Source organism: Fulmarus glacialis, unplaced genomic scaffold, assembly GCF_000690835.1.
Source record: "Fulmarus glacialis isolate BGI_N327 unplaced genomic scaffold, ASM69083v1 scaffold30445, whole genome shotgun sequence".
Lineage (NCBI taxonomy): Eukaryota > Metazoa > Chordata > Aves > Procellariiformes > Procellariidae > Fulmarus > Fulmarus glacialis.
Genome location: NW_009214156.1, coordinates 85120 through 109605, shown reverse-complemented (window position 1 = coordinate 109605; position 24486 = coordinate 85120). Strand labels below are relative to the sequence as shown.

The 24486-nt window shown below is 44.4% G+C and overlaps 1 protein-coding gene across 1 annotated transcript in view; it reads left to right on the top strand.

The window, feature by feature from the left end:
- Window positions 1–24181: 24181 nt before the first annotated feature.
- The window catches only part of TTC28 (tetratricopeptide repeat domain 28), a 75460-nt gene continuing 75155 nt past the window's right edge, over window positions 24182–24486 (top strand). The window contains exon 1 of the mRNA XM_009578467.1: window positions 24182–24400. Coding sequence (XP_009576762.1) covers window positions 24182–24400 — 219 coding nt within the window. The remainder of the gene's footprint in view (window positions 24401–24486) is intronic.

The following is a 24486-nucleotide window of genomic DNA, read 5'->3' as shown; positions in this document are numbered from 1 at the left end:
GCAGTTACGTTCTTTTTCACTTTAACAACCTTTAAATGAGTCTGGGCTTCTGTATGAGCTGATTGGTTATCTTTTCTACTGATGTTGATAATATCTTGATAAATCAAAACACGTTTTGGGAATTCCAGACCTAAATTCCAGCTGAATCTTTGCCTTCAAGATAAAACCTGTTTTAACTGAAGTGGTGGCTGTATGGGGTCTTTTGGGCTGGCTTGAAAGTTTTCTTTCCCAGCTGGTTATAGTACCAAAGCCTGGGAGCAGGGTTGTGTGCCATCACTACTAACTCTGCATTTTCTATCCCATTGTTCATTTAAAGCAAATCTTTTACATTACTCTAGCATATCTTTGCCAGTATAAACTGCCGTAGCACTCTGATTTTTCCTGTCTAGCTGGGAATAGTAAATCTCTCGTTTGAGGAGATTACAACTGCTCTGGACAAGTATGTTTCGTGTGACCGGTAACATAGGATTAAACCCTTGAAAAGTTCAGTGAAACAGTGATCTGATTATTACCAAACTGCAGTTACAGGTGTGTGAGTCCATGTATGCATATGTTCAGACCAGCAAGATGTATCAGTGCCTTCCCAAGCACTAATGTTTACTTCTGTTTGCAGAAGTAGGCAAATCACTGGGCGGAGCGAGCGAGCGGCTGGGTGGGCTGAGCTGCCCCCCGCGGTTAAACCACACCACCAGCCCTGCAAGGCAGGGCATAGCAGATAGAGCCAGAAAACTTACAAATGACTCCACTTTGGTATTATTATGTTATTTCAAGTTCTGAAATTCCAGAGTTGTTTTAGAAGTTTGTCTGCTGCCCACCTTGTGTAGAGGGGCCTCCGGGCTTGTTGCTGACACGCCTACGATATTGCTCCTCCGTGAACTTGTCCAGTCCTTGTCCTTGTGTTGTATAATCCTCTGACTTCTGGACAGTGAGAATAGCGCAGGTCGCTTTCACCTCTGGGCCTCCCAGCTTCTCCTCACCCAGCCAATGCCTAAATCTTCCCAGCGGTCATCCTCACCAGCACTGCCCGGATCCCCTGCGGCCTCTGCAGGCTGACCGGCAGCCTCGGTTAGGTCTGCTCTGTCACCGCCCTCAGCAGCTGCGCTCAGTCCAGTGCTAGCCCGGAGGAGCTCGGGAATGATGAGGCAAGTCGTGCATGCGTCTGATGTGAAGGGGCCACATAGCAGGCTGTGTAAGGAGTGCTTGTGTCTGTAAAAGAGGGGATCAGTGTATATGTGCGGGATAGGGACGTGTGTATTTAAAAGCAATGGGGATGGTGTATTCCCTTGCTATTGTGTATTTCGGAGCAGAGGCTTATTGATTCGGGTGCCTGAAATAGTGATGCTTTGAAGCAGAATTTCCTTTGGGAACAGTTCTGCGAAGGGCAAAGAGGAGATGATTAAAATTTAGACCTTCAGACCCTGTTGAATTACTTTTTCTTTTTTTTAAATGAGACTATATTACTGAAGGACAAACGTTTAGAGCTACCCAAATTTCTATTTAACTACTGCATCCCCATCTAGGATAGAGGTTGCAGGGTTAAAACGCTGTGTATGGCATGAAAATGCCTGCTGTTGGGAGACTACCGTGTTTGCTATGTATAGAGCAGATGTTCTTGTTGAGGATGTGGTGACTGTTGGCTGCTTTTCCACTGGATTACTATACCAAATCTCCCAGTTGTTTATGAAATGCACAGTCAGAAAATTACATGTCAACATCTTTGTTTGATATGCCACTTTTATAAGCTTTCCATCTCCCCAAAGGAAGATCTGTTGTATGAGAAGTCTGCCTGGTAACTGAATGGGTATTTGCTGATATTAACGTAGGACAGCAGTCGATGTTTGGCTAGCAAGAAGGCAATCTTCTCATGGTGAGCAGGTTTTTCCAGGCAGTAAGTTTTTCAGGTTTTCTGTTAAAAGTTTTTGGGTTTTTCTTTTTTTTTTTTTCTTTCATGTAGTGACTTCTAACACAACGTCAGAATGCAAATACCAAGGTGGTCCTCAAAATAATTTTGCCCTAGTCAGGGCAAAAGAAGGGCTCCAGGTTCGAAGTAATTGTCCTGAAAAGATTGTCAGAAGATTTCCTGATCTACTAATGTACATTTGATGTATTTTCTGATTGCAGACACTGTTGTGTGAAAACTGTTATATGGCCCGCTTTTCAGAGATTGGCTGTGTGTTTGCAATTTTTCCACAGTAGCATAAACATGCAGAATCTGTGTATTCAGCCCCATTGAGGAATGACTCTAGCACATATCTTATCAAATGATAATTATAATTTTTGTGTTACATATAAAATTAGAACATCTGATAGTGAATGTCCTATAAGATATTTTTATCAACTCTGCGTATTATTTTCAGTCTGTGGGGATCTATGTTCGTTCCTCACAGATCCTGTGTCTTCCCCCTATTTTTATGCACAGAGATTGATCAGGAAAAGCTTGCAGAATTGTGCATTCCTGAATATATTGGTTAAGAAGTATCTTGTGGCAGTGAATAATTTCTAATGCTGCCATGCTGCTGCAGACCTCATTGCACAATGTCATTAACAGTCAAAGAACTCCTTTAAAACCAAGCAAAGATTTTACAACGTGTGGTGGTTCTGATCTTTATTACTCTGTTAATCATGTTGTACTTGCTAACAAACAATTGTTTCTGCTTTCTTCTGTGAAGTAAAAGGAAGTGCGATAAAGAAGAGTAGGTTGTTATCTTTGCCAGCACCACGAAGGTGAGCATTGTATTATTGACGATGATGCTAATATCTGGGCACAGAGGAGTTTACTGCAATGACCTTCTGCTACCTGAGTCCCTGGATTGCAATTCCAGCTGGGGATTCAAATTTGATGAGCGTGTGGCAGATCTGACTTCCAGCAACACACAGGCTCTTCATTCTGTTGACAAGAGGGAGCACGTTTAAGCTGTTTCTCCTGTGTGAGTCGGTGCTGCGCTTCCAGTGCATGTCTTTGCCTGTGCAGGAAGATAGAAAATGGAGGGGAAAAGGAGACGTCGCAGGCAGACTGCGGTGTCTAAACTGGCTCTTCGTGCTGCAGTGTGCAGGCTGTGAAGCGCTGTTCGCTGTGCTCTCTGGTGGCACCGGAGCGCCGGTAGGTCCTGTAGGCAGGCACAGGCTCGTCCTGCCTGCGGTCTCTGCTGGAAATAAGCCTAGCAGAAATACGGACTCTGTTAGTTTGGGCTTGGTGCTTTGCAGTTGTGGTTGTTCAGGTTTTTTCCAGCTTACAGACCAGAAAGAACAAGTGCTTGCTACCTGCAGCGTGCAATACAAACACACCGATGAATACACAGCTCGTGGGTGAGTGGTCGCGCAAAGGTAGGGTCCTGACATCTTCATGAGAGTGGGACATTGCTACTGTTTCTCTCCCTCTGTTTTTTTTATTCATCTGTGTAGTGTACGTGTAATGGACACTGAAGCCTGGAATTTCCCTGGTGAGGGAGGAGGCAGCAAGCAAAACTTTGTATTTATTATGCTAAAGGAACATCCTGTTTTGTTACTTGTTCAACTTTGATTACATAGTCCATGCTGGGTAAGGTACCGAGTGTGATGTGCCTAAAATCTGACTCTGAAGAGTAAAAGAAAGACTAGCGGGATCGGTACAAGGGAGTTGAAAGACAACTGAGGAGTGTGTAAAATCTGAAGGCTGCTGGGTCAAACAGCCCTTCACATAATAGGAAATGCCAGAGTTTATTTGTAGTGGTTTGTTGGGATGTTTTGGGTGGGTTTGGTTTTTTGGGGGGTTGTTGATTTTTGTGTTGTTGTTGTTTTGTTTTGGTTTTCTTCAGTTGGGGGATCGGTACAAGGGAGTTGAAAGACAACTGAGGAGTGTGTAAAATCTGAAGGCTGCTGGGTCAAACAGCCCTTCACATAATAGGAAATGCCAGAGTTTATTTGTAGTGGTTTGTTGGGATGTTTTGGGTGGGTTTGGTTTTTTGGGGGGTTGTTGATTTTTGTGTTGTTGTTGTTTTGTTTTGGTTTTCTTCAGTTGGCTGGGGGAAGGGGACGTGATTAGTAGGGTTTTTTTTTAGACAATGTATACATGGAAGGCCTGAATTCTGGTTGCCTGTACAACTTCATTTTTGCCATTTTTTTACACTTTGAATTTGATTTTTTTAAAAAAAAGTATTTAATATTGTTTCAATTTACTTTGTTAGTGTAACTCAAAAAACCTTTTTTTTTTAAAAAAAAAAAAAAAAAAAAAGGCAAAACCAACCCAAAACCAAACAACATCCCCCTCCTCCTCGCCCCCACCCCAACTGCGTTATGTGGAAGCATGGTTTTCAGAAATACGAGCAATTCCGAGGTCCATAGCAGGGATTGTGGCACATGGGCTGAAGGAGTAATTTTTGGCTGCAGCTTTTATTTTATCACGCTCTGTGGGTTGGCAGCGGGGGGGACAAAGGCAGGTACCTTGGGAGGATGTTCCCTGGCTCTTGGCTGATAGCGGAGCAGTACGGATCCTTCTTGGTTATTCTGCTTGCGCCCAGTGTCTTGGTGCTTCCGAGGCAGTGCCAGAAGGAGTCAGTGTAGGGGAAGTTCTACATCTTGCAGCATTGAGGTGAAAAAATACCCATAAGGGACTTGGATGGTTAGGTAACTGCTGAAGTGTACCAAGACTCTCATGAGTATAAGATCTGCAGGTCGGCTGAATTTATTTCTGACATCCTTGCTTTTTTTCAGATTTTGGTTCCAAATTTTGGAGGAGGCAGAGGGAAAATAAATAGCTGTTTTTTAAAAATTTTTTTTAAATTCAAAGGAAAAAAAATCCCCACAATCCTGCTCAGAGAAATGGCTGTACCATTTAGCACTTTTTTTAGACAATTAGTCTCACGTGGATAACAAGCATGGGAAATTTCAACTATCAGTTTGGGAAAATTTTGTAAGTGGCAGAAAATGGGTATTATGTAATGGAAAATGTCACGTAGTCTTCTTAACTGGAGAATATGCTGTCTGCTCTGGCTACCACACATAGTTTTGCATTTGCAACTTGCTGGTGTGTTTGAGGCAGGTGTTTTTGTCAGATACTAATTTTTTCTTGCGTGTTCTTCCTGGTACTCTCAGGTGGGAGCAGAATGCTCTGCTTCCCAGTGTCCTAGCTGGTAGTTTGATTTCTTTGGTGTTTTTGTTTTGTTTCGTTTCCATTCCAAAATTGCTGTTTCAAGTTGACTTCTACGGTGGCGGTTTGAGAAGAGTGTGTGCTCAGGATCTGGGCTGAGAGATACCAACTGGTTCACAGGTCCATCAGCTTCTGCATAGTCTAGATCCCAACAGGAGCAAAAGCACGTATAAAAATATATTTCTTTTAAAAATCTTGATGCTTAGTCACCCCATCTTGTGCATGTTTAGTTTAGCTTTTCCTTCGTCTGGTTTCTGAGTACAGAACAGGAGCCAAAATAGTCCCTTTGAATTGTATGATACGATTATCTTTTTTGCCCATGAGGCTGTTAAACTGGAAGGAGCAGAGCATGGCTGAAATTTATAACCTGTGACTCTCTTCACTGAAAACTGTAATTTTCAAAGGAAATCTCTGCAAGGGAGCTGACTTACTGTGATTTCTCGTGCAGTATAAATAATGTTCCTTTTGGTTTACATCAAACAGAGCTGCCATTGCTTACTGATCTAATGGAAGCTATGGTAATTGCTTTTGTAGGTTCCATTTATAGATCAGACTTCTGTGACTAAATTTAATTACTTATAGCTGAATCCAGTCAAAGTAATAAGTTCAAAATAACCTCTGTCATGCTGCAGTGGAAGCAGCATGTTTCCAGGAAAAGACACTTCGTTTTTGTTTCATTTTTCAATTAAGAGAAGAGTTTTTAGCTTTCACGTATTTATTGTCTTGTTAAATGAAGAATGTACCTCTGCAGAACTGTCCTACCTAATGCCATGAGCCATGATGAGACTCCTGTCTCCTGCTTAACAGCACTTAAAGCATTTCCTTACACATGGGTCTTGCATTATTTGCAAAGAATGGTAGGTATTCTTCTCTGCAGATCTGCTCAGCTGCAATACAGAGAGAACTGGCTTGGCCAAGATCACATTGAGCGAGTAGTCTGCAAGAACCAACACTACCGTCTGGTAAGCAAATCACATGGTATTTCCTGGGCTTAACACTTGCTTGGTTGTCCGAGTCCCCGATTGTGAAATCTGGTTGCCTAATGTGACAGGGAGATGTCTCCAATTACTGAGGTAGGGTCTCGCTATGCCTCCGTTAAAGCAACTGTTGTCTCGGAGAAACTCATGGCTTTCAATCTCCCTTGAGTTCCTGGGCATCATTGGTACACTCTTAATCTCCAGCAGCTGTTGTAGCATACAGGTGTGGACAGCTGTGCCACAGAAGAAACATACAGTATTAAAACTTCAAAAAGAGTTAAAAATACAAGAAAGAAATAATACAGTGCATGTTCTCATTTCCCAGTTGTACTGAGTCGCAAATATGAGGAGGGTGGGGAAGTGCTTTGAGGACAGTCGCTGTGTGCTTGCCCTGTTCCTCCCATGGTATCCACTGCTGGCTGCTCCCAGAAGCACATGCAGGTCTGGATGGACCTTTTGTCAGACCCAGTATGGTGGTTGTGATTTTGCATAGTGATTTCCTTGTTGACACGTGGCATGCTGGTTAGAAGTACATTGGAAGATGTGTGATGAGAAAGAATAGATGCCTTGAAAGATTGGCATATAAAGAGTGGAAAGCTTGGAATTACTTGCTGAAGTATTTAACAAAGACCTAAAGAATGATGTTCTTGTTTTTCACTTCGTTGTGCAAGAATTAAGTGAAAGACTGCTTAACTGATCTGCAGAAAAAGCTGCTGCAGGACAGTACAGGGACGTAGTGAGGTGCAGTTGTGGCAATTACACCTTTCCTTATGTGTCTGTTTCTATACTGGTGTACAAACATTAACACAAAGATGAGTTTTCTGATGTTAATATGATGTTGGCACGATTGATCTGTGGCTGGATGTCTTTTTCTGTTACATATGCATGAGCACTCACATGTGCACATTTAAGTGAATTTGATTTCTTCATTCCTTGTCTTTTGCCTTTGTCTGACACTTTGTCATTTAAATGACCAAATCTTTCCAGACTCTTAAATCTCACTTTACATTTCTTTCATGAAAATGTTTCATCTCCCTTTTTAGCGTCCAGGCATTGTTTGAATCTTATCTGTATTGAGTTACTGAAGATTACCGGTCTTCAGTTTATCAGTGATGGCATCTAGGAACATTTGAACTGAGTGCCGATCTTCCAGGCTGTGGGTCAGGACCGCTCAGAGTGCATGTGGACATTCCCCGTGTACAGCAAAGGTTTTGGCTTCTCTTCACAAACAGTGAATTCTGGTTACTCTCCAGCTGTAGGTATTTGAGCACTTGATGCTTTCCTCAGCATTATTGTAACTATCTTGATGATCATAAATAAAGAAATTGTTGAGCGTTGTTGGTCACATCCTGTGTGCAGCTTCCAGACCTCATATGGTAACTGGGAGCCAGATCTCAAAGCAGTGATGAGTACAGAACTTGGTGTGTAACTCACCTTCTTGAAGTGAAGCTGCCAAGAATTACTCCTAGATATGAATTGGAATCCTTTGCAGTGTGACTGTGTTCTGCGGTGCGTCCGTGTTCAATTGCTTTGTGTTTAGCAGCAGATAGCAGAGGGGGCTGCATGCAAGGTCTGTGAAAGCATTCTGAACGTGTCAAGTTTTGAGAAAGAAAAGGAGCTTCTGCTAAAAAATGGTGCAGAATCAGTGATAATCAGTTAGCATAGCAGACCAAGAGGTCTCATATGGAAGAATTTGTTGTATTTTACAAATGAATGGATATAACTAATGCCTCACGAAATTTACTGCAAATCTCTAGATTTTTTTCATTTAAATGATAAAGAGATTTTTAAGAGAAACAATAGAAAGCATTTATTATCATGAAAGCCAAAAGAACGTGCACAGTGTAGTTGTATTACATTTAATTTTTTTTCCTCAAATAATTTACAAAACTAATGCAAGCATGGGTGGAAAGGAGAATTCATTAGTGAGTGCTTGCCTTTTCTGAAGGGAAAGCTACCAGCACAAAGCTCTGCTTCTGATACGCTGCTCTTTCCTCCGAGAGAAATGCTCAGGGGAGTAGCTCAGCTGAGAAGAATTCTTCTGTCATTTAAAGAATGAACTCGGAGGTAATTACTTATGCCACCAGGTCAGTTAGTATTGATGGGGGCTGCTTCAGGACTGTTGTATGTGGATAAGTCCGTGGCGGCTGAGAATTGACTTAAATCCTGGAAGCTTTGTTGTATGTGTTAGGCGCCTGTGTATTCATATTATCTAAAGCAGATTTCTAGGAAAGCAGATTTCTAGGACAGATTGAGCTGTGCTCTTTGATCCTATCACGGGTGGTTGGGTGTGGTAATTGTGGGATTTCCCTTGGAAATACAGGGATTTGTACCTGCTGCCATGCAGTTACTGGTTAAACAGACCAGCTATGGATTGCTGCACGTGTGCCTGCCCATCAGTGAATGCTAAAAACGTGAAAAAATTAAAACTAAACCAATAAAATCAGCTGTTAAAATCTGAGTGCACATAAATACCTGGGAAATTCCAGATGATGGCTAGACAAAGGCTGTGCAGTGCTCATTGTACTAGAATTAATATTTCAGTGGAGTCTTTGTCCTCATTCACACTTTCTTCTTGACTTGGTATATTACCTGTTTTTTCACATACAGTTACGTACCGAGTTCTGCTGTGCTGGACACTGCCTATTCTGCTGAGTGAGTAGTATTTAATATCATAGAGCTATGACTGGGGACTTCTGGATACTAGACAGTAACAGTTTTTCAGTCATTGTTCATTTTGGATGCTGGGAGGAACATGCGTAATTAAGTAAAGCGGGCCTCTGTGCCAAAGCTGCAAGCACTGTACTTCAGGCAGTTGCAGCAGAACTGGGAAACTGATGCGGAATTCTAATAAAACTGCATGCGTGAGTTTGTTCTCACAATTTTTTATCTGTCAGGCCGCAACACTGTATGCAGCGTTTCTGTTTGGGAGCACTCGGCGTGTGAACGCAGTGGGTCTGCGAAAGGTTTGTTCTGTTGCTTCACAGAGCAGTTCTGCGGAGGCAGCTCGTGTCAGCGTGCAGCTGGAGGATGGGCTCAGGTACAGGGCAGCAGGCACTGCTTTGTGAAGCCAGGAGCCCACAGGGAGTATTCCAAATTAAAAGAAGCAGGTTCGTAGTTCATATTGTCAGTCATGTTTATTTTTCCCCAAATATGCTTACCTTCCTATTTAACAAGTCCATTAAGTCAGGTTCCTGGGATGAGTGTCTCTGTTAGCTGTATGAGAGAGAGCGCTTTAGAGCAGAAGGACGGGGCTGACTCCTTTGGCTTGACTTTTTTTGCCCCGTGCTGTGACTGATGCAACTGGTAGGGTGCCATAAACCAGGGTGAGCCTCTGGGTTCGAATTGGATGAGCACAGGTCTGGGTGATGGGGCAGTAAATGCCAGCCTGGAGCCAGCCCAGCCTAGGTTAGCTTCCTGCTCTCTTGCTGCTGAGGAGCAGCACCAGGACGAGGTGGTGTTGGGCGGCACTAAAGCAGGTTCAGAATCTGTGGGGCCTCATGCACCCGGCATGACTGCTGGGTCTACACGCTTTTATCTGAGCTTAGTGTTTGGAAGGGTGAATGGGTTGAGTTTTCATCATGTCTGTCTTCTGGACCCTGCTCATTAATCTGTTCAGACCCATTCACCTGGCTTGAAGCGTGTTGGACCATCGTTAGCTATGAGTGAACAGCTGCTGACCCAGTATTGACACAGGGATAAATTATTCAGTGTGTCTTATTTGGGAATTCAGAGGCTTTGTGATGAAACCTACAAAACTATACTGTGTCTCTGACATTCTGAGGTTTCATTATTGTGTCTTCAATTATTCACTAAGTCTCCTTGTTCACCTCCTGGCACCCTGGTGGAGTTGCAGGCTGGTGGCAAGCAGCAGACACGTTGGTCGTTTCTGCTCTTTGTTCTCGTGGCTTTTTCTTGGTACCTTGTGGAGGAGATTTTCCTGTTGCTTACTGTCTTAAACCTCTTGCCCAAGGTTATTCAGATTTTTATAGTTCACATAAAGTGAAGAGGCCACAGCCATCCCTATTGTCTGGAGATTTCCTCAGTGAACTGTAATTATTATTAACTTTCTCCTTCCCTAGAGATACATTTTAGTTTTCACCATGGGTGCGTTTATCCTGCAAGAATGCTGCAGTGAAACAGCAACATACTGTTTTTCAGAAAATCACCTGTGGAAATGCCAAAATAGAGGCCAGTGGAAGAGGAAGTTGGACGAAGTAAACGAAGGGTTTATCCTCGGGAGCGCTGCTGATGAGGTCTCCGCAGGCGGTGCATGCTTTGCACTTGAGAGCCTGTTTGGTTTCTGCCTGTCCTGAAGGACTCCTGGTTGAAGCAAGAGCCGGTTGTGCAGTGGCCGTTACCACGAGGTGTTTAGTTGCTGAATGCCGAACAGATCCTCGGTACTGAAAACCTCATGCTGTTGGTTTTGTAGGGGCAGTTGCTGTGTCTGTTAGTCAGGAGAGAATTAACACTTGAGATCATTCTGCTGTTGAGCAGCTACGGTGAACTGGGACTTAACCGTCCTCTGGCCCATCTTTGGCCCTGGAGAAGGCGGCTCTGGGCTTTCTCCTTCAGCATTCCCGAGTCCGCGCCTCTGGAGGTGCGTGACCTCTTTGCCAGGCACATCCTGCTGTATTCGTACATAGGGAAGCTTTTCTACCTGGCACCTGCCTGCATCAGAGTCCAAGTGTAATGCATTCCTGTTAGCTGGAAGCAACTGCAACACATGAATGTTCCTCTTTGGTTTGGTGTATTTGTAGCTGTATTTGCATGACTTGCAGTTTCTGTACAGTCCTAGCATTACGAGCAACTGTGAGAAGACAGTCCCTTCCTTCACCCACAGCACCTTTTGGACTTCTCTCACTTGACCTAAGTTTTGTGCCTTCCTCTGCCTGCCATGAGCCCCCTCGTTCTCGAAAGAGCCCATTTGTTCATAGAAAGAACCAAGCATGCACTTTGTCCCTTCTCTCTAAGAAACTTCCAGCCATGCACCCTGTACTCGAGCCTGTCCCTTGCGCTGTTGCTTGTTTCAGGGGTTAGCTGATGATGTTTTTGCAGACTGGGAATGACGTGGTGCCAGTCACAGAAGAGAGAAGATGTGCATAGGGCACACCTCATGCCCTTGAGCTGTGCAGGCAACTTACTGTCTTCAAGGGGCAGAGCAGTTGTGAGAGTCCTGTTAAATTGTTAGTCTTCATTGGGTAGAGAGGTTTTTTTAAAGGATGTCACACAAGTCACTGGGGGGTCTGCTTTCCAAAGAGACTCTAGGCTGTGATTGCAAGTCTTAAATAAGAGTATGATAATGCTAGAATTTGAGTGTGCGCACTTAGGGATAGAGGCCTGATCTGCACAGACTCATCCACTGATAATTTTCTTGGGAGTCTAGACCTACGCTCTGCAAGCAGGAAAGCCCCAGCGTCGGAAGGGGCACTAGTCCTCACCAGCCCTGCTTGAGGCTGCTGCAGCGGCCATAGCAAAGAGCTCATTCCAGCTTTTCTTTCTCTGAGTGTGTCCCCGCAGAGCAGTACTAAGGATGTGCTGCGTTGTGGTGTGTGGAAGTTTTAATGCATGGTGGATAATTTGGAAAAGAGAACCAATGTTAATATTATGAGCTCACCACCTGACGAAGGGGAAATTTTTCCTGTGGAAGTACAGAGAAATGTCTTCATTCCTCCTGGGGTTCCTTGGGATGGAAAGTCTGAATAAGGGCTTGAGTCTCCATACCAAGGCATGCCAAATGCCTCAGAGTTTAGAATATTTTCTTCCAAGCCAGGACATTACAAAAGTAATGGAGCTCACAGGATATGTGAGAAAGACCAGAACTTGTCTACACAGACATAGCTTTTGCTTTCTTTGTTATCACTTGGATATTTTCAGCCAAATGAAGACTGGAGAGAACATGTGGGGAAGGAACAGAGCCTGCCCTTTACTGGCTTGCCCTGGACAAAGAGCTTGGGCATGGTTGTCATTAGAGAGCATGCAACCTCTTAAATTCAGGTATGTTCTGTAATAAAGTATTCTCTCCTGCCCACCCCAGTTATTTGAATTAAGTACAGTTGTAGCTTGAAGGTACAAGATGTTGGAATAAGGTTTTCCAGGTGATGCTGCCTAGGGCAGCTTTCTGTCCCTGGAAAAGCAGCAGGGAGTGCCTCTGTGCTGAAAAGCTGTTTGTGTCCTCCACAGAAGAAACATTGCTCCTGCACCCTTATGGGGATAATAAGGAATTTGGGAAGCAAGGCACTTTTGTGGGACTGAAACAAAACTAGTGAGTTCAGTAGCAAAGTTGGAAATGCAGCCAGTGCTCTTGCGGTTCTCCTTGCCTGCAGGAATAGATGCTGCTAACTGGCGTTTGTAATTTCAGGTGTTAATATCCGTGTGATGAATAAAGGAAGGTAGATTACGTTGTTTTCTGGTAGTGCAGGCAAGGTGATGTTTTGTGTTCCTAGAGCACAGACCCGTGCTAGCAAGGGAGGTGGTCCCGTCTCAGGGTTACGAAGCTGAGCACTGGGATGGGCACTCCTGCTGCTCTGTTTCGTCCCTTCTCCAAAGGCACAAATGGATCAGTCTGGTAGGTTATTCATTCATGGCTGTTGTAAGCAGCAATGTGAAACCTCTGGGGATCACGGGGAAAACTGACTTCATGCTAGTTCCTACTCTCTCAGGTCAGTGCTGATGTGTGGGAGAAGGACTAGTCCACAGGCCTTAGCCATTCTGCCCTCAGTATGGCTACTCTGTATGAAGGATTTTATAGTGTATCAGAGCACAAAAATTGCTATTTTTGTGGACCCGTTGCAGCCCCACTGAAGAATGACACCTATTCTGGAGTCAGTCCAAATACTGTTCTAACAACAAAACAGAGAAGTGGTAGGGCAACTAAAATGAAGCAGGTGTTTAGCAGGGAAATAATTTACAATTGGTCAGTTTGATGGTACCTCTTGACCCTTTCAGGGCTGTTCAGTAAAACTATCAGTTTCCATAGCAACTACTAAATTACTTGGTGCTTCAGAAATCTGTGATAAAGGAGGCAAGTCATTATAAGAAAACATGGTGTTGCTGTTTCTCCCCTTTGCACTACAAGAGTAATGATCTGGCAAAACTTGCTAAACGTGACGCCCCTCCTGAAGAATTTTTCCCACGTTCACCTTGGCCACAGAGATTTATATATTTAGTACTTTTGCAAATTTGATTTTTCCCCTTTCCCCCATCATCAGCTTTGTCCTTCTTGGCAACCGATGCTGACTGAGCGCAGACGGGGGCGTGGGACGGGACGGGGGCTGCGAGCCAAGAGGCAGGAGCCCATGTCTGCAATCGGTGTGTGCTGGGCTTCTCTGTCACAGCCCTCCTGAGCACGAGGTACTCCTACGGGGTATGGACCAGCTCTACCCTGCAGGGTACACTGCAGCCGCCTGGGTGCGAATACGTTACAAATCACCGTTATCCCGTGCCTTTACTACTGTGTGTTTCATCTTACTTTTGTCTTCTATTTTGACAGCTCTTGGAGATTGTACTGTTCTGATTTTTTTTTTCTTCTTCACTTGTTTCTATTCTGAGATGGGGATGTAGCTCAAGATCAGGGCAGTCTTTAGAATGGACCCATGGAGATGTATGGTAGGGAAATGGCTTCAGGGCTCATTTACCACAAAGCCCAGCATAATTCTGGAGGCTCTTGGGGTATGTTCCAACATGCTTCCACCTCTATGAATATTTGGTTGTATGCAGAGCTGTTTTTTCAGTGGAATGTGTCTCGTATGTTGGGAAGACCGTCTCTGTTAAAATCCTGAAATGCCTGTTCAAAATACTACAGTGCACTAGTTCTTTTGACATTCAAATTGCTGTTTACATTCAATGCTGATGAAAGTTTGTCTTACTTTCGGCAGTTACAGAGGTTTTGAGTCATTTGGCTAAAATACATAAGGTAAGAGACCTGATTCTCTAAACTTCCCCCTCCCCCCTTTTTATGCAAACTTAGAACTGTGGTGGCCTTAATGAAATCTCAGAGGATTTCTGCTGGATCTTTTCACTCTACCATTGACTGCTACACATAATATCCATCCACCTCTCTCTTAACAATCCTGAAGCAAATACTTCCAGGTGAAAATGAGGGGCAAATGTACTGGATGACCCCAGAAGTCCCCCGTGCTCCTGCAGTGATTGCTTGGAGACTGTAACTTGGTAGGAGGTTGGAAGGAGTCTGCATAAGACGCTTTGGGGACGTCAGTGAACTTCATGCAAATGCTGAGCTGTCACCTCTCCTTTGCGTCCGATTCAGATTTCCAGATGGGATGCTTCAGGAAGATGACATTTGATTTCCCAGTGTTCATTTAAGCCACAAAGTTGTGGTGTTGAAACCGTAAGCTGATGGCAGCATATGTAACTAGTGATCTTAATTTTCTTATTAGCCAGCTTCGAACAGATCATCTTTTACGTGTCTGAGTTAAGTTTGTAAGATGGTTGACAGATAACTGTTTTCTAGGTGGTGTGGCCAGACTCAGTCATGCAGTTGAGTGGAAGGAAGGCTGAGCTGCTGCTGTATTAGTTTGTGCAAGTGGTTCAGTATCCTGAACTAATTTTGAGCCCTATTCTTTTGCCATAGACAAAGGAAGATCCGCTGTGGAGATCCGTTATGCTACTTTTCCACATCTAGTCAGTCTTCTGTTTTGTCTTACCAACATTTTTAATGTACTTCCTATTGTTTGTATCTGTCTCATTGCCTGACCTTTGCCGTACCTGGTGCTATAGTACTTCTGGAAAGTCTGCTCTTATAATCTAAAGGTACTTTCACAAAGTTATACTGATTTCATCAGTTACGTGGAAACAAAACCTCGTGATCTTGAAGAACTCTGCTGCTGGAAGAGACGCCTGGAGATAGAAGCTTGGTGCAAAAATGACCTCCGTTAGGAGAAGTCCTTTCGAGTGCTCCAGAGGGACCCAGCAGAGCTGAAGCTGTGCGTGGGCCGTCGCTCCCCTCCACAGCCTTCCTGCCTCCTGAGCACGTAACCGCACGGTTTCCATGCGCTCATCAGCTTAGCTGATCCAGCACAGTACGTGTTCGGTAGATAACAGTAACTTCCACTGTTGACTGAGAAACAAATCACGACTGTCGTGTGGATCCAGGTACGCACCTATCCTGGTTGTGTTCTTGAGCAGGTGGTGTTAGTTGAGTCACTAATTGTCTTGTCACTCAGAAGCGATTATTTTCAATAGTGCTTGATGGACTCGATAAAATGAAGGCTTTTTTGGAGCCAAAGTTTCTAGTTTTGCTCAAGCCTTTTAAGAGCTGCCCATTGCTGAGTCCAGACTGCAGGGTCCTTTCTGCAGTGCTGCTCGTTTGTTTTGTGCAGTCTGGCTGCGTCGCTTCCTCTGACCAAAAGTTGCTTGTTCTTTCTTTGAATTGAAATCAAAATACCTGAAATGACTTTGTGATTGGTCTTGAATCTAGATGGTAGAGCACATAAGAAAGAAGGTAAGGGACACTTGACTGATCTTCCTTTGAAAGGTATATTCCCAGGGAACTTTGTCTCTGCTGTGTCTTGTAATTGTTTCTAGTACTTGTTTCTCCTAATTTTCACCTGCTAAATAGTTTAGATCTGACTGCAGACATTAAGACAAGCAAGGGCAGAATCAGATCTTATTCTCCCTGAGTTAAGGCAAATAGGCATTGTCTTAAGGTTGTGCTTATCCTCTTCCTAACCTCATCATTAATGATAACTGAAGTATAAATAAAACATGCTATGCTGTGACTTGGCTGTTCCTGGGCATTTTGTGCAGAATCTGTATCTCCTGTTCTCTTGTCTGTCTTCTAGAGAGAGAGAACTTTTGTGTGCCCTAGCTGGAGCTAACCAGTTGGACTTGCCACCCAAATTCACTAATAACTGTCATGCAACTTCGTTCAGAGTTCAGATATCTTGTATCAGAGTGACTCAGCAAGAGAAACAAAAATCCTCAGATACTAAGTTTGAGATTCAGAGAAAAGCGGAGGGTCTGCTAGAAACATTAAAAAAAAAAAAATCAAGCAACTGTCTTTCCTGCCTGTGGCTTTTAATTGCCGTTAAATGGAGTGGAAGACTATCCACAGCATCAGCTTTATGGCCAGCCTAAGATTTCTATGGAGGGTTTGCATTAAACATGTGTGTTGTTTTCTTTGTTGAAAGTATTTGTTATTAAAACCAGTCCAGGTGAGCAGCTGTGGTTTTTAAAGGGACTTTACTTACCTCTGCTGTAATGCTGAAAAGGAAATAGAAACAAATTTCACTGTAACTGGAGCTTCTCTGTCTTAAGATTTTCGTTATAGCTAAGCACAAAGTCACTCATCTTTTTATCACGGCTGACTCTTGGCAGACTAGCTAGTCTTTGCAGTGACTTCAGTACTTTCCCTTTGTAATTACCGGATTTTAGCCACCTGAAATCTGGCAAGATTCAGTACTCAACTTGGTTAAGTGCCTCTGTAAATGGGCAGAGTCCTCAAATACCTGCTGATGTGACTAAGCAATCTGTACCTGAGGACACCTTCACTTTCCATCCTTTTTGGAATGGCCAGCTATGACGGCTGTTAGATGTAAGCACACTCATGTTCAGAGATTACAGCTGCAATCATGAAGCAGGAGAAGGCTGACAGAAAACAAATGTTTTATTGGTTATTGGATTCAAAATTGGCGATGGCACTTTCTAGCTCCAAATTGCTGGTATGCAAGTCACCATCTCTGACTTCCAGCTGTCTTGATTTTGGCGAATCCCATTTTATCTCAGTTTACTTCAGCGAGGACAAGTGCATGCATTTCCAAAACACCCCTAAATGGTTTTCAGAATGGCAGGATTTAAACAGCAGGTGAAAACAGGCTGATGTACCGCTGATAATAGAGAAGTGCGAGGCGTGGAGGGATTTTACAGAGAGAGAGTGAAGCCCAGAGGGCCCAGTCTTCCCGGCAGACGAGGAGTACCTGGATTTGGAGAAAACCCAAAGTGTGGAGGTAATTTTGAGAGACCGAACTGCCAGGACCCACCTGCCGTGCCGAAGAGGAGTGGGGGTAGCAGGACACGTCCTGTTGGGGGGTGGGGATGTGGACGGAAGCTGGTAGCAAAGTAGTTGGCTGTGTTTTTGGATAAGATGGTCTGTTGATGGCTTCCATCTAGGCAGCCTTCCATCTAGCACTGCCTCAGGGGTGACAGGGATTGTAATAAATTTGTCTCTCTTCTGGTAATTTAGGTACCATTGCGTAGGAAACACTCACCTGCAGGGCGTCTGGCGTCTGCATGCCGTGAGACTGAAAGGAGGCTTTGCTGTCAGATGCTTGCCAGTATTTTCCCACGAGAGTGCCCCTCGAGCGTGTTGTCCTGTGGTTTGTGTGCTGCTGCAGCTGAGTGCTGCCGCGGCCGGGGAGCGAGCTGGCAACTGTGTGCTGCACCTCGGCTGGATGTGCAGATGTGCCATTGATGTTATCTGCTGGAGTTGCTGGCCTAGAAAGAACAGAGTGATGCTGACAACCACCGCCATAGTATTATTTAATCTTATGTCCAGATGTCATGATTTTGGTCATCTTCACTAGTCTCACTGCAAGATGGCAACTACAAATCATTGGACAATGTTACTTTAATCACCAGTTGTGCAGCTGGGGAAAGACCTATTGTTTTAACTGTGAATCCAGATGACCTATGTCGGAACTGTCTGTCCAGTCCATGAGTGCTGCATTAGCTAACATGGATCTTTGAAATATCCCCCACTGGATTTGTTGTGAGTGCCAAGCCTCGTGACTGTGGGCTGACCAGATGCTTTAATGTCTCACTTCTGGATTTTATTGTGGGTTTTCAGTGTGATCCACCTAAACTTGCACAGCCTGCCAGTGTGCAAAATGGAGAAATGCTGAAGAGGGGGGGCAGTCATTTGAGCTGCTACTCAGATGAGTAATTTGAAGTGAGACAATGAAACTCTGTGCTGGAACACTCAAACTGAATAGCAAAGAGAGTTCTTGTGGTGGATGTCTTCCAGTTTAGGACATGATTTTTATTATTCCCTCTTTTCCCTTTGTACTGCTTTTTCATTTGTTTTTGCTTTTAAGGGTATAAGAACAAATAGTAGCATATGTTTGTATATTCTTGAGCTCTGCAAAGGTTCTCAACGCTTTCAGCATGTTAGAATTGGGAGAATTGTGTGCAGATGTACACTGGCAGTTAAATATCAAACGTTAATACAGTTTAAATCATGGTACAGTGCTGAAACTAAACAAAGCACTAGGTAATATGGTGTTAAAAACAGTCCTGCCACTGCCCCAAACTTCACTGAGAAGCAGCCTACAGGTGTCATCTAATCCATTTATTTTAAGTTTTGTGTAATTCTGTAGCTATTAAATCTCCAATAACATCTTACCAAGATTGGTGTTACTTCTGAGCAGGGTGAAAGGTGGCCTATCTTTTCTTCTGCAATTTCTAAAACAAGTTGTTTAGCCAGAAATTGGGCAAAACTTAGTCCCTGTTGACTTGCAGAGGAATTTTAGAAGATGCTGTACTTGCACAGTGTCTGTAAGCCTTGAACACGAGAGGCTGGGTGTGCTTTCCCTGTGCTGTATTTGGGCATCAGCAGATCGGTTGTTAATTGTCTAGAGCACTTTTCTCCACTGATGGCTAGTTCTTGCTGTTAAATAAGGCTTAACAATTGTAGCTGATAAAGATAGGAATATTGTCTGTTATGACGTGCTGTTGTGAAGGGTGGGGAATGCCCTTTGAGCAGGGGATCTAAATTGTAGCAGCTGTTCCTAAAGCGAACCTGGAGTGAGCAAGAATGGAGCAACAACCATAAGCTATATCAAAAGCTGTTAACTTCTGTGCTAACCAATATAACTAAACAAGGATTTGACTCTTTATTACTGATGATTACATTTAATTCAGGTGGGCAAGTGATCTGTGCACAGTCTCCTGCTGGAGATAGTGGAAGCACAATTAATAAGAATAATTAAATGCTCTTTGGATAAAACAAGGCACGATATTTTACACCCTCCCATCCTGTTTTTCTGTATAGGTTCAATGGGGCTTAGAGGAAATTTCCACTTCCGAGTAGTATAGTTCCTGTAAGAGACACCTTGGAAAGGTGTAGAAGATAAAGAAGCTATGCTGCAGAGACAATAAATTTGTCAGATCTCTGCTTGTTCTTTAAGGCAGGCATGTTCAGGTGCCAGCCGAGTGTACGGACTGTGAAGGAAAATTGTTATCCAGGGTGCAGCCTTAAGTTTGTGAAAGTGGGAGTTCAATTCATATGGACGGCAAGCAGTATTTATGCGTGTGCTGCATGTGTTCTGAATTAAAGCGCATTCTTCCCTCTCCTCACATTCCTGAAATCCCACAGCAGAGACTTGTCCTGTATTTTTCTCTAAAATTTGGCTGTAAAGCAGTTGCAAGAGGAGGAAAGATTCAACCTGGTGCTTGGCCCCAAGAAGCCGTTCCCACATTTTCCTCCTTTTCGTTCGTCAAATGTGTCGTATCCGTCAGCCGCTGGCCTGGCTCGCGTGGGCGGCAGCAAGGGGGCTGGCTGGTGGACGCCGAGCAGTCCTGTGCGGGGCAGTGGGTCCGACTGTCCAGGAGGCGTTCTGCCGACTCAGGACAGGCCGATTAAATGCATCATAGATTATTCGTGCTATTTTTGGCATCATCTCCTGATCTGGCAAACTAAGGGAGCATTGTGGAAAAAGCGTCTTCTGTGTGTCTGCCTTTCCTGTCCAGATAGCTGGCTGTCCAGGGTCCGAAGCTGATGTGAATGTAAAGGTGTTTTGAATTTCCTCCCCCGTGTACAATGGGAGTCTTTGTCTAAGGCTGAGGCATTTTTTTCAAGTTTTCCACGTTTGTTTGACAGTAATTTTCTGCTCCAAGTTCTTCTGATGCCGTTCCAGTTTCGTTCTTCTGTCTCCATTATCCAGTTACAAATCAGCCAGCAATTCATCATGTAAATTGAGTCTCTGAACGTGAAGTTTGATGACAAAATTATCAGATGAGCCCTGGGAAGGCGGCACGGGCACAGAAAGGCAGCGTGGTGTTGCTGTGCGGAATGGCAGAGGACCACCTGCAGAAAGGGGGTTGTGCAGAGGAGGGAGGAGGCGCGGGAGCCCCTGGCGTGAGGGGAGGCAGGGGCTGCCTGACCGCGGCAGACGGGGGCCCGAAGCCGGGACAGTCTTTGTCGCTGTGCTCCGTGTGGGCAGCCTGCGGCCAGCAGGATCTCTGCTGAGTGCTCGGGGGGGATCAGCCGTGCACGTGTTGCCTGCTGCGCATAAAACTCTTGAGAGGGTTACCCTACTTCAGAGAGAAAGGTAGGGCTCCCGATTTTCTGCCTGGCTATCTCAATGTGTCCTGAGCCAGTACGCCCTCACAGGGCTCCTACATGCCAGTTAATCCCCCTGTTCTAGCTGTTTTAAAATATTTATAAACAGTATACCATCCTGCCCAGTAAAGAGTATAATATGGACTACTGTTAGAAAAATGCTTGTACGCTGGTGCTAAATCATATTCCAGAGACATGAGCTCACGCCTCAGACTTACAAGAGACCGTGGAAAGACAGGACTGAACTCCTGTGGCTGCTGCTTCCCTCTTAACTCTTGCAAGCATTGCATATGAGACGCCCTAAGGATCTGAACGATTTACTGCCATGGGTTCTACAGGGAAAAATGGTACGAGCCCAAAGAGTTGTGCCAGAGCCTGCTACAGGTGCCAGTACAACATGAGTATTTGCCTAGATCCCTGGTCCAAAAAATTAAAGTACAAAGCGTTGAGTTGTCTTGGGCTTCCTTTACTGGGCTTGTTATTATTTAGCAGAATCCTGGGAAACGTAGAGGTCCCGTTCATATTCATAAATGCTGTTTCTTTGTACTGTATTTTTATCTTCATTGCATTTTTTGTATTAATTATAAACCAATTACTATTGCTCTGTCTAAAACAGTTCTTGCATATTGATATTAGAAGGGTTAATTTCAATGATGGCATTTACATTCTAATCCTGTTTCAGATTGCACGTGAAAATCTAATATTCGGGGTCCAGACAGTTACCTAGATGGGATCTCAGCTGATGAGGATCAAAAAACTAACACGCATGTTTGTATTTGTATTGCCTGGACACTGCAGCAGTCAGCCCAGTGGCAACTCCGGTACGACAGATAGAAATTCTCCTTGTGTATTAAATGGGCTGTAATAAACACAGATGAAAAATACTAGCCTGTACAGAAACTACACTGGTCAGTAAATTGAGCAGAACAAACAGGACTCGTGCTTAGAATTGTAGAGAGAGATTATGCCTCTCTACAGTCAGCTGACCTTGACTCTGCTGCAGCCCAGCCATCAGCCACCTTCAAAAAACTGGAGTGTCTGATTAAGAAGGTCTTCTTTCACGTTCTCTTGTTCATAAAATTTTTCTAAAATTAAGTTGAGGGCAGAGAAAAGCACTAAAAATTATATTCTTGCCATGAAAACATGGCATGTCCTGAAAAGGCTGGAGCAAAAAGGCAAATCTGAAAAAATGGGGGGGGGCAAAATCTGAATGAGGCGGGAAGACCTATTACCTTTTGAATCGGTGCTGTGCAATGCAACTTCAGATCGCTGGCATTTTGTACTTGCACTTTCTATATGAGCAACCTCTGTTACAGGGCCAATGTTCTGCATGGCTTTGAAGTCTCAAGTGCCAAATATATTTTGCAAGTTAATTAGTTAGAATAATTTATTTTTGCTTCCAGAATATCAATAGTGCTTTCAATGATACTGTGGATAAAGACCACTAATTATTCCCTGTCCTCCTTCCCAGGCCATCTCCACTTGGCTATATGAAAACTGTAAACTGGCTGAAGGGAGGCTAGTTGTCCAGTGGACTAAAAAATGACTGTATGAGACTGCAGTATGGTCTGGTTTCCTAGAACTAAAGGTCCGTAGGTGTGTGGGATTGCTCGCTAACAACCTCTCTAATTTACTATCAGTGATTTGGTAAGATCCGCTGTTTGGTAGAGCTGCCTCTTACCTTTTAATCCTCTTCCCTTCCCAAAAGGCTCCTGCTGGAAGTGCCATATCCCTGCTCTCCCTGTTCTTACTCCAGGGGCTGGCAGTGGAGATGTCGTAGATGCACTGTGCGGAACCCGCGCTGGTTCTGGCTGGAGGGTTGGGTGCAGGGGCTGTTAACCCGTAGCACGCTAGTGAACCTGGAGGTGGGAACAGCAGAGCACGGGCTCGATCTGCTAACACAAGGAGAGGAGAAGATAGTTCCCACTGAGGGAGATGCATCTAGTGCCAAATTTCAGCTGAGTGAGACTTTCTTTTTGCACAGTGCCTTGTTCCTGGAAAGAGAGATTGAAAAAATTAAAAAGAGAGTTCTAGCTCTTTGTATTACATTGAGGATGCGAAGAGCCACAGGTTAGAAAGCACCTGCTGTTCATTTGTCCTGTCTTTAGCAAAACATCGTTCTCATGTTGCTTTAATCATCTTAAAAGGAATCAGTAGATTTTTCTTACCTGGGATCATTGGAAAATTAATGTAACTTTTACTGTAGAGTGACTACTCTTCTATCTTCACGTGGTATGATTAAAAAGGTAAAGTTCGCTGAAGTGTGGGAAGGCTCTGTGTCGGGACTGAAAAGCCGCTCCTTGTCTCATTTCTTCAGCTGCAGCTGCTGGCTCCCTGCCTTTCCTTTTCCTCTCCTCTTCCAAAGGGTGATTCTCACCATTTCCTCTTTGCAGATTTCTTCCCTTGATACAGTGTCTTCATTCCAATGCTAAACTAGCTTGTGAATGCCTCTTGGGGAGGAAATAGGTGATGTGAATGCTTTTTATTTATTTTGTTAAAGGTCTCTGGGGAACACAGTGTGTGGAGAGCGTTCTGTATACGCTGGAAACTGGAGGAGAAAGGAAGGAAGGGGTTTTTGCAGGAGAAAAATTGGCCAAAATCTTCCTTTCAGTTACGATTAATAGGTTTTTCTTTTGGGCTCTGAAGGCTGTGTTTGTATTCAAATTAAGTGGTTTCCAGGGGGGATTTCCAGGAATAGATGTGGGGAGGGGATGAAAACACTTTCCAGAAAGGGTGTTGGAAATGCACGGTACTGAATTACACGCTGTTTGTGAATCTCGTCCCTGTCTTGTTTTCTTCTGTCATCTGGAGCCTGTGGTGTCTCCTCTGTATGCAGAGCTCGGGGGATGAGGGCTCTGTTTTCTCAGCATTTGAGATGTGCCCAGTGCTCCACAAAAGTGTCGGGGTGGGATGGGCAGGTGCTAGAAACCAGTGTCCCCGCTGCAGCCACTGGTGCATCCCAGCTAGGCAGGGCCCTTCTCTTGCAGTGAGGGTGGTAGAGCTCTTAGGTAGGCAATGGTGAGCAAAACAGGCCTGTTACTCCTCTGCAAAGTGCTCCGAGACTTGTGGCCAGGCTTTTTTTTTTCCTTCCCTCCCGCCCTTTTGTGATGTTGCACCTGTGGTATGTTTTCTCCTGCTGGGAACTGATGTTCACTTGGACCAGCTAGGCAGGGCCCTTCTCTTGCAGTGAGGGTGGTAGAGCTCTTAGGTAGGCAATGGTGAGCAAAACAGGCCTGTTACTCCTCTGCAAAGTGCTCCGAGACTTGTGGCCAGGCTTTTTTTTTTCCTTCCCTCCCGCCCTTTTGTGATGTTGCACCTGTGGTATGTTTTCTCCTGCTGTGAACTGATGTTCACTTGGATTTTTCTGTACGAGAACTGGAAGTAGGGCAGAGGCTTCACTTGTATTTTGTTTAGCTTGCTTTTTCTCTGTTTTCCTCACAGGGGCCTTTTTCCTTCACAGGAGACATGAAAGCTAGTTGTTGCTGTACCTACAGTTGAAGAATATGTTACTTCTTGTCCTACAGCCTTTGTGTGTGTAGGATGGGATGTGAGAGAGGATTGCACTACGTGGTCCCTTCTGAACCTTGGAAACAGAAGCCATAGTATTCACGTCTTCTGTAGGCTGTGGGAGGCTTTGTCTGCATTGCCTGTAGCATCCGTCTCCCTCCTGCCTTTTCCTTGAAACCCTGTGTACAAGTGAATTTTGGATTTCTGGGCTTAGCTGTCTGTCTGCAGTGGCGAGGAAGGCGTGTCCCTTGATGTGCCATCTGTCCTGGTAGTATGCGTTCTGAGGGAGGAGGCGGCAGGCTCCTACCTTCGGTAAAGTGTGAGACGTTGGAGACGCCTCCACACGATGTGAAGTTCCCTTGCTGGCTGCTGCGTATTTGTGCCCTCGTCCTTACAGCTGATTCAGGCGGACACATTTGTCCTGGACCAGCCTTGTTGGCTGGCAAGGTCCCCATCAGAGACGTGCTGCGTCAAATGGCCTCTGTCATTCAGGTAGTAAAGTAAGTAAATGATAATTTTTTGGGGAAAAAAAGGACTTAAAAGTGTACGCCATGATTTGGGTGACAGCTCGCTCACTG